Source organism: Lepisma saccharinum, chromosome 2 (assembly GCF_977018435.1).
Source record: "Lepisma saccharinum chromosome 2, izLepSacc3.1, whole genome shotgun sequence".
NCBI classification, from domain to species: domain Eukaryota; kingdom Metazoa; phylum Arthropoda; class Insecta; order Zygentoma; family Lepismatidae; genus Lepisma; species Lepisma saccharinum.
The window spans coordinates 36,931,483-36,942,045 of NC_139230.1; the positions used below are offsets into that span (position 1 = coordinate 36,931,483).

The 10,563-nt window shown below is 35.7% G+C and overlaps 2 protein-coding genes across 3 annotated transcripts; both read right to left on the reverse strand.

The window, feature by feature from the left end:
- Positions 1-1,494: 1,494 nt before the first annotated feature.
- LOC145984401 (uncharacterized) lies at positions 1,495-6,403 on the reverse strand. 2 transcript variants are annotated; one of them, XM_083118061.1, is made up of 4 exons: positions 6,175-6,403; positions 5,279-5,701; positions 3,593-3,752; positions 1,495-1,549 (listed from the first exon to the last, which is right to left on the reverse strand). In XM_083118061.1, the coding sequence occupies exons 1-3, from the start codon at positions 6,368-6,370 to the stop codon at positions 3,721-3,723; spliced, it is 651 nt and encodes a 216-aa protein (XP_082974187.1). In that variant the 5' UTR covers positions 6,371-6,403; the 3' UTR covers positions 1,495-1,549; positions 3,593-3,720. The 2 variants fall into 2 exon arrangements, 1 of the variants encoding a protein (XP_082974187.1); XR_014441306.1 differs by lacking the exons at positions 5,279-5,701; positions 6,175-6,403 and adding an exon at positions 4,232-4,257.
- Positions 6,404-7,626: 1,223 nt separating this feature from the next.
- Positions 7,627-9,016, reverse strand: LOC145981773 (uncharacterized). Its single transcript, XM_083115192.1, has one exon. The coding sequence runs from the start codon at positions 8,878-8,880 to the stop codon at positions 7,627-7,629; it is 1,254 nt and encodes a 417-aa protein (XP_082971318.1). The 5' UTR covers positions 8,881-9,016.
- Positions 9,017-10,563: the final 1,547 nt, after the last annotated feature.

Genomic DNA, 10,563 nt, shown 5'->3' on the forward strand with positions numbered 1-10,563 from the left:
ACATTGGCAGATCCATCAGATCTGTTAACGAGCATATAAAACAGCACTTAACGGAGGCAAAAAAAATCCCAACCCATTACTGGACTAGCAAGGCACTTTAAGTTCAACAAACACAGGATCCAAAAAGTTTCAGTCAGGCATACATCACACACCCTAATAGACACCAAAATCAAAGAGACTCATGTGATTATGCACTTTCCGCACGAGCTGAATATTGACAGTGGACAGGCTCATGTTTGGCTCCTGCTATTAGAGCAGCTCAAACCCATCGCACGCAGCAGATGAAACTGCTACACCAGCACCCCTGGCGGTAGTCGAGGAAACAACAACAGGAACCGGAAGTCAACCTAACAGTAAAGCATGGAGTCCCCAAGTGGATTTTGGCAGAGGCCAACAAAATTAATAGAACATTTACAAGTACGTTTCGCGGATATATCTTTAGTAACTCGCTTACATCTTACACACCCATATTGATATGTAAATAAATATGCTGGGTGCATGTCCACATTTGGTGACAAAGGGTGAAAGAAAATAGGTGTTTAAATTTTGTATCATGTTAATGTCATTACAAATGAGTTTCATCCCCTCAAATCAAATCCACACTTCTATATAACAACCTCTCCTCTATCCCATGTCAGGATATCAAGTTAGTTTGGGAATTTTGAAATGTTTGAACATTGCAACCTTTTAAAACTTTCATGAATGCCACAGTAAGATAAATTCACTAAATGACAAAATTACCAATATAGAAAAACATTAGGGAGGGGAGGGCACCAAAGTGTTGACCTGCTTGAATGGAATGTATTTTTGTTCTCTGAAGGATGACTCCTCACAACTCTGCATTAGTCAAAGAAGCCTTCATTATAGCTAGACACAACTTGTAATATAAAATACAAGCAATGTACAAGAAAAATATAGAAACTTATTACCTTATCTAAATAAAGTTGATTTAATTTTGGCACTTAGTTGGGGATATCAGATTGAAAACTTAATAAAAAATTTGTTGCTTGAGCAAGGTTTGAACATGACCTATTGTGCCTTGTGATAAACTTGCCAAGCCTTCTTGTCAGGTTACAGAATTTGTCACAAATTTACAGATGTTTTTAATTCCATGTGAAAATATCAATTCACTATGTTCAGTGTGTGACCAAAACCTTAAAATGGGGATTGGCCCACCGACATGTGTCCCACTTTATTACAGCACCTGGGACACTTTGAAACTGACTTCTTTGCAATGGCCATTGCAGTCCGAGACAATTATGAATTTATATACATAACAAATGATAAGATTCATTATTGTCAGACAACATGCTATCCATTGCAATGACAATGCTGAATAAGATAGTCAAGGGATACACGAAACACAACAAAGATTATACATGGGTAGCTGTGTGATTTAATCCATATTCTTATAACAATGCAAGGTATTGACCATAGGATTTATGTATATTGGTTACTTACAAATTTGCTCTGTCTGTTCTGAGTTTTGCCTGGACAATATTTGAAATTTCTTGTTCTGTTGAACTAGGTTTGTGGTGACGAACTGTTCCTGGAAGGGGAAAAAATTAAATATATCAATAGTAATTCATTTATAGTTGATAACACATTTGCAATGTAATTTTGAGAATTTTCACTTTTTCAAATTGAAAGTGATGGTGTATGTCAAGAACAGTGTCAAACTGCAGGGTGACTGTCAGCGGAACACAGTACTAATTAAAAATATTTATATTCTGTCCCAGTAATCTCTGGAGCCAGCAAACAAAAACAAATCTCTGCATATGTGGTGACTTGAGAGGGCTTCACCAATGAACTCACGAAGAGAGGAAGTGAGTGCCATTTGCAGCAGTGTGCTTCTCCAACTCATTTTCTCCCCTTATCTTCCATTATATGTGGTTTTGTCCCACAGATTGAGTCAGGGTATAGATGATAATAAGCTTTAACATTACTGAAGGCTCCACTCAAAAGACAACCCACACACTAGCAAAGATTAAGTCACTCATAATAAGCTGAACATTGTTGATGGACAAGCCAGATCAACATCAGACACCTGAAATATACATTGAAAATAAAACACTAGTTCTCATGTGAGCGGTATTGGAGGCCAGCAAAATTGTTTGCCAGAGAATAACGTAAATGTTAAGAAAAACTCCACACATATTGAATATACTTGATACTATAAAATACTTTTGGTACAAAAACTGGCACAATTCGGGACAAAAAGCAGTACATAAAATGGCATTTTGGTGTTAAAATGGTGAATGTAATCCTAAATTTGAATATAAAAACTATTCTTTGTACTAGGGTTGAACAGATGCCTATACCGATGCTCTTACAAATTCCCACCAATACTGATACTTGAAATAATAAAAATTTGTTCAAAATATTGATCATAATTGGTGTGTAAATATTCTTCTCCAAATATATACATCAATTTAAAAATAAATTTGCTTTCGAATATTCAAGAATTATAACAGAATAAAGAGAAACGTTAAAAAGATCCAAAAATCAGTTACTTACATGTGTGAGTATGAAATGTCGATCAAAACAACATTTCAGAGGTCATGACTGCCTCCTTCAGGCTAATGCGTATTAGTCGACACCTGACATGGTGTCCCGTAAAGAAAGTGTTAGTTGAGGATACAGGATTAGCTTCTCCCAAGCACTGGCCAGGTGGCTTCTAACAGCCACTTGGGACGTTTCTTTTATGTGTTCTTAGATTAGGAAATACGCGGTTTTAGATTTATTATCGTGAATGTTTTTTACAGATACAATGCGGGTTTTTTCCATAAGTGTTTACCATAACCTGTCACCTGTATCCTCAACTAAAACTTTTCATTACGTGACCATGTCAGGTGTCTAAGAATACGCATTAACCTGAAGGAGGCAGTCATGACCTCTGAAACTTTGTTTTGATCGACATTTCATACTCTCACACATAAGTAAGTGATTTTTGGATCTTCTTAATGTTTCTTTTTATGGTGCTGTAATACGCACATCATAATATGTTTATAACAGAATATTAAAATAGATGTCATGTAATGATAAAATACAGTCTTCGTGCAAAATCAAAATATTGAATTTTGCATGATTTCCAGGATAATTAGTCCCAACAAAAGTCTGGCATGGCATTTTTTGTGCACCCCATGAAAGACCTAATATGTATCGGCTGGTATACTTAGATTAGTTTCAACCCATACTTTCTGATGCAAATACATCGGCATCAGCTCAGCTGTACTTTTTACACAAAATAAATAGTACATATGTGTAGTTATCAGAGCATTAAGTTTATCCCTGTGCAAGGAGTACAGTTTTGCTTCTCAAATATTTGCAGCAGGATTAATAAATGTTCTGTGAATTATTTCACAAGATAATTCTGGCTTCAGAAAGTGTCGCGTCGGTAAATAAAAGTCTAAATCTCACATTTAATGTCAAGTTCATCTCGTGGCAGCAAAATGCACATCACACCTTTCAAAAACAAACATAGTGTTATTTCAAATATCGTATTTTCATCAAAAACTAAACATACATGCCTCTACACATTTTACATCACAACAATGACAAGTGAATCAATGGCTAATATGAAAGTGCTTACCTACAATCAACCTGCAAAGATTTAAATCTTTGAAAGATTTCTTCTTTTTTGCACCAGCCCAACTATACTGAAATGCTACTTCCTTACTTAATACTCGCCTCAGGATATGCACTGTTACATTATAGAGGTCAGAACCCCCGATGACCTTGAGTGTGTTTGCCTGTAATATAAAGATTTCACAATTACAGTGCATGTGACAGAAATGTGTGGTATACGAAAAATACAACAAAAAGTAATTAGTGATGTTTGGGTTTTTAAGTCCACTATATGAAATGAAATGCTAACTGGGACCAGACCTAGTTTCAAATAGGATCCAAACAACTATGTGCCTCCACCAGGTATCGAGCCCAAGACTGCCTGATTCCAAGGTGACAAAGTTACCACTATGCCATCAGAGGGGGGCAGTGTTGTATAAATCTACATATTTGAACAATTTTAATAATTTAAGCACAAATAAGGCTCGCACAATATAAGAATTGTAGTGGAAAATTTTTATACTGAAAAAACATTTTAGGGGATTCACGTTAGTGCAGTTGCCAGCAGAATATTTTTTTATTGATACTATTGAGATTTTTTAAAGAAAAATTAGTTTTTTCAAAACATTCTGAAAAAGATATAATTTTGTAGAAATACACTTACCAGCTTGTCTGCGAATTCTACTTCCTCCAGAGCTTTTAGTGTTGCTATTGGCAAATCAAGTTCCCCTGGCAGCAACTCATTCTTATCTATTTTTTCTTGGAATGACTTCTTCTCCAGATTTCCCAGCCGAGTCTTTATGATATATACCTCATTATAGATTTGATTCAGCTTCCTCAAGATTTCCTTTCCTAAATCTACACATTACAAAGAGAAGAGATTGAAGTTTGTAAAACTCATGTTCACACATACATACATACATATATACATCCTGAACATTAGTAGTTAATGACTGAAGATGGATGTGTATTTGCTAATTATCAGATGTGTCTAAGCAAAATTGCAAGAATGAAATTTAAAAAAAAAATTATGTACATTCCATTGTGAGTTTATACAGGTAAAAAAATCACTTCCCCATTCAAGTAGTTTTCATGTTATTTCTGTCCTTACTCTTCAACCTCAATCGTAGAAAATGTAATTGGGAGTCTTGTAAAAATATGCCAGTAATGTTAAAATGTCTATTTGGCTTGAGATGTAAAACTGATTAGGCATAATATAGAATAAGCAAGGTTGAACAAGTGAGAGGCTGGGAGTTGGAAGTGTGGAAGTTGGAAGTTGCTCTGTTCATTGTGTCCAGGCACACACAGTTTGTGTAGTGGGATGTTATATCTCAAGTTTCTGTTTATGATCTTATGCAGAAATTGCATGTAACAGTTAAGCCCTGTTACACAATGGTGCATTCTTACAATGTTCTTCTGTTATACTTGCATGTTGTGTGTGTCAGTCAGTCTGACAAAAATTTTGTGCTTTCACTGGGGATTGAACCTGGGAACCCTCGATTACAAAGCTGACAGTGTTAGCTACTATGCAATTGGGGAGGTTTCATGTCATGTAGATGTTAGCACTAGTAATGTCTGTATATAATTCAAATATTGCCAATAAACTAAAGATTTTACACTAAAAGAAGCAGACAATACAAACACCAGAAATTGAAAAACAATACAGTCCTACTAAAACATTGCAGAGAAAGGAAATTAATTAAACGATTACCTCCATTTTGCAAATTAGTATTGCATTGCATTTCTGCTTGTAGCAGTCCATTTTGGCCCACATAAGCTTCTGCAATTATCATTTCTTTCTTACTTTCTCCACCAATCCCCGCCAACAGAGACTGTGATGCAAGTGTAGCATCTGTAGACGGTGATATATCCAATTGCTGAGAAACATCTACCGCAACAAACAGTGGAGACAATTGTACTGGTGCCAAAGTCGCAGGTGGTTGTGGAAGAGAGGGGAGTCTTTTTGCTGGTGGCTGATAATCATGGTCTGCTTCATCAGAAGAATCGGTCTGCATTACATGCGTACTTTTGTGTCGTTGCCTCTTCTTTCTTTCTTCGTTATCAGAGGTGCAACTATCGATGTCGGAAAATCTTTCCGCCAGTCTCAGCTTCTCCATCCCAACCTTGTAGTCATCTGAAAAATTAAAGTAAGCAGTATATTTGTCTAATTTTGGTCATAAAGTTAGGTAAATAAATAAGCAGGATTTTTAAAGAAATACTAGGTTTCTTTCACTATTATCTTTCAATGTTATTTCCGCACAACTCACTAAAAGTAAGAAAGTATAAACTGAATTAAAAGTAAGAAAGCATAAACTGAAATTAAAGCACATTAAATATGTTAAAATTACAAGATATGAAATAGATGTTGCAATTAATGAAAGCATCAGGAAAATTTGTTCAAAGAGAAAAAAAACATTGTCTATAACAAGAACACTATGCAATCAAATTAATCTCCACAATTCAAGTTGCAGCTAGAGCCCTCGCTGCACAATACTCTTATTTACATGTTAGAATTGGAAATGTGCATATTCCTATCACAAATAAAGTATTTCTGAGAGAAGCTATACCAGAAGTAAAGTTAGCAAGAATGTAATGGTAGCATCTTACCTGCTGATCCAAAAATCCTCACGACTTCATATCTTGGCCATTCGGATGATGGAGATTCACTTGTCGCAATTGCCTTGTTTATTTTAATTTGGGTGGTATATGGTGCCCAAAAGCACTTTTTTCCATCTTCAAATACCCAGGATGTTGGAACCATCTGAATCCCATCTCCAAATTGAAGTATCGTATACTTCTTCATGATCCTACATAATAACTCTCCTTCATAAGTTATTTACTTTCTCAACACAAGTAAATTAAAATGAACACATATGCAAAATTGTGCCACTTTCCTGTTGTTTCCACATAGTACATCCAATTGTCAACCCCACTTCCACATACTACACCCTGGACTACATTTGGCAGACTAACGAGGCTCTGGTGTCTGGACCTACGACCAGTATAATCCTCAGTAGGGCTGTGTGTGTGTGGTCCATTTGTGTGCTGAGTGTCCCTTCACAGCCTCAACTTTTATCCTAACATACAGAGTTAATATCCACAAAACATTTGATAGAGAAAACATTTATTTTGATTTGTTGAGTTGAACAACATTATGCTGCCAAGTGGTTTTGGGCCTCAAGCAGGTATTAGTCATTATTACAAAGTACTATAACTGTTAAAAATCAGATGTAGTGAACACTGAATCAACACTTATGTGAAAAAACTAGAATGTACTGAATATTGGACAAGTATTAAAAATTAATTAATGGAGGCACTAAATATTTTACACACATGAAAACATTAAACAGGCAATGACTAAATATTTCACAAACATCAAAAATCATAAGCACACTATGTATATCATGTGAACCTCAATGAGAAAAAAACATTACGCATGATTGATAACTGTACAGAAGTAGTAAATATTGAATAAACACTAACATGAAAAAAAGAAAATGGCTCTGCATATAATATACAAGTATTAATAATTAAAGGAGGCACTGAATATTGTACATGCATGAAAACATTAAACAGGCAATGACTAAACATTGCATGAACATTACAAACCATAAGCACACTATAAATATCATGTGAACCTCAATGAGAAAGAAAAAGCATGATTGATTAACTGTACAGAAGTAGTGAATATTGAATAAACACTAACATGAAAAAAAGAAGACTGCTCTGCATATAATATACAATTATTAATAATTAAAGGAGCCACTGAATATTGTACACACACGAAAACATTAAACAGGCAATGACTAAATACTGCATGTACATTAGAAACCATAAGCACACTGAATATCATGTGAACCTCAATGAGAAAAATAATAAGCATGTGTGAATATTGAATCAACCTTAATAATATATGAAAAACAAAATGGCACTGATTATTATACAGACATCAAGGTACATTAAACAATCACTGAATATTTCATAAACACTTAAGAATAAAAAATTAAAATCATAAGCACACTATGAAGATTATATGAATCAATGATAAACTGTACAAAACTAAGTGTGACGCAATGGAATAACAATGTATTTGTTCTTGTACGGTATCTTCCACACTTTGGCCAAAATCGAAGATGTATGCCAAAAATGTAATTTGGAAGAGTCCCCTACAATCTGTACATGGATTCTAGAGGATTCACATGGTTCAGAAAACAAATTTCCTTCTGGCGTTAGTTTTTCCCCAACAAGATATTTTTCACCATCTACAGTTTCCATGAAATTTGCAACCGACACAACCTTTCCATCATGCAAAAGGCAGCAATTGTTTCTGTCATCACTGGAAACCACTGAAAAAAGATCATGATGGAATGTTGCATATTGCATCATACCTGTGCCCTCACCAATTATAGGACCTTTGTTGTGTGGCTGGGAAAAATGTGGTTTCCTTTCAGATTTAGAGTTTTCACGTTCTACAACACTGAATTCAAAATATCTCCTTGCCAATTGTTGAAGTGGTTTGTCATGCTTTCTTATAGTTTTCTTCAAATGTTGTAAATAGTTCTCGAACCTGAATGCACTGAAATTGTCCAATGGACCAAATTTCTTCACTTCCGCAGCCAAATGTAACAAATTATGAACATTGTGGGATATGTGGTCCTTACCATAGAGGATGCCAAAAGATGTTACAAAATGCTGGAGAAGTCTGTCAGCATATTGTATGTTGATGTCATCAGAAAATAAACTGTGGCTGCACAAGATCGAAATTGCTATGTGGAGTGTCAAGAAGTTCAGATAAATATTATGTTGCAACACATTTTTGAGGCAAACTGGGCCAGTGTATAGAAGAAATTGACTAAACTCTGTTGCCTTCCAGTTCTTCACTTCTGAAAGTGATCTAGGTTTCCTCACAAATTCAATAGGTGTACTATTGCGAATGGAAATTAGTTTTTCTGAAATTTTCCTAACATCATTGCCAGCTATTCTTACAGACAATGGCCCAAACATCCACAGATACAACAATTTGCGCATTACACCTAGGCACACCAAATGCATATAATCCAGGAGTACACTCGACAACCCAAAATTTGGAATTGTGTTCAGAACAGTTTCACCAGTCTGAAACTCTTCATATGAGTTTGCTGCAAATTGCTCGTCTGTCCTGAGTTTGCAGGCTGGATTGACTTCAGGGAAGCACATTCTTCCATTTAGGTATGCACCTTCAATCTCACACTTTGTGCAGCTATTATACCCACTGTGACCCTTTACTGACAGTACAAATGCTTTCGCAGGAGCATCACAAATCAGAGCATGCATGATCACTTTTACTACATCACCACCACTGGGAAAACCATCATTTACAAATGATATTGCCTCATTTACAAATTGTTCAAGAAATTCATTTGCATTTCGAGGTTTTTCATTTCCATGAAAAGCTCCTACAAGAAAAACTTTTTTTGAGATTGTATCTGAGCACAGTATGGGCCATAAACAAGATGTTGAGGATCTGGATAGTTGTAGCCCATCAATATTAACTTGTAGATTAATTGTATCAACTGGAAGTTCAGTTGTTCTATATACATGTAGGATTTCTTTGAGTACATCAGCCAAACCAAAATGACAATATTTCCCCCCTTCTATGCACACTACATCAGTTCTTCTCGGGGTTTTAAGCAATGTTCTCGCATCCTTTGGAAGTTTTTCCTCGGTATGGTTCTGTAATATGCCCAAAAGAGCAGACACTGCATTATGTGGTACCTTATATTGTAATGCCCACACTGCTAACTCCCCCCTTAGTTTCCCATTATATGAAGATTCATTCTACCCATCGGATTCACTGCTTTCTGAACAAGTGCTAAATGAAACACTGGTGGCACTTCAAAATTACTGCTTCCTGTGGCCTCATCCTCATGAAATAATTCAAAACTTAAAGAGGGTGGTAAGTCTTCCACAGGGACTATGTTCGTGCAAATGTCTGTAGTGTCGGATTTGTGAATGTATTGAGGAACTGTCTGTGTCACTTTAAGTATATCAAGAGTGCTATTAGTTTCATTCTCAACTAATCTTCTCAAATGTCTTTGAGAATAACTCAAGAGGGTTCTTTTCTTCCCCTTGTCATTCATAATAATCAGATGTATCTGCAAAATAAAATCATACTTGATTCACAGAACAACATAATTGTGAAGTTAGCATCAATGATTTTTTTTTACCACTATCCGATTTAGACAAGACAATTACTAAATATGCATATATATCACAAGTCAATACTCCATAAACTATGGGCTACTCAATATATTTTTGGGCCTCCCCGATGGTGCAGTGGTAGTGTCGTCACCTTGCAATCAAGGGGTCCCAGGTTCGATACCCGGTGGAGGCAGATAGTGGTTCGGATACCACTTTAAACTATAGGTTCAGTCCCGATTAGCTTTAATGTGCACAAAGTGGACTTTTAGAAACAATTTTCAGAAACTGAGGCAAAAAGTGACCACCCATAAGTAATCACTGCCAAAATAGATAGCCAATCTGAACATTTTCTCTGTGGAGGCACATGCACAGAGGTTCTGGTTTCACTTTAAACTCTAGGTTCAGCCTCGATGAGCCTATCTGCGCATAAAATGGACTTACAACTATTATTTCCTGGGCATATAAGATACATACATGTATGAGGAAAAATGACCACAGCATGTAGGAGCATAATCATAATGATAACTACTTATTTTATGATTTAAGGTGAAGAGAACCAAGAATAACATTCTCACTGCATTGTGTTACAAAAAAGTAACTGTTCCGATTGTTTTATGATTTTTTTTTCAAATTCCCCTAGCAGAAAGACTAATTATCGTAAAATTTTGGAAATCACTGTTGCACAAAGTTTGAACCTTCTTTAAAGTAATGAGCACCATTTGGATTAAAAAGGAAAGTTATGTTGGGGGGGGGGAATTACCTTACCCAAGCATGAGTGCTTCCCATGGACAAGATATTCTCAGTTGACAAGCGACA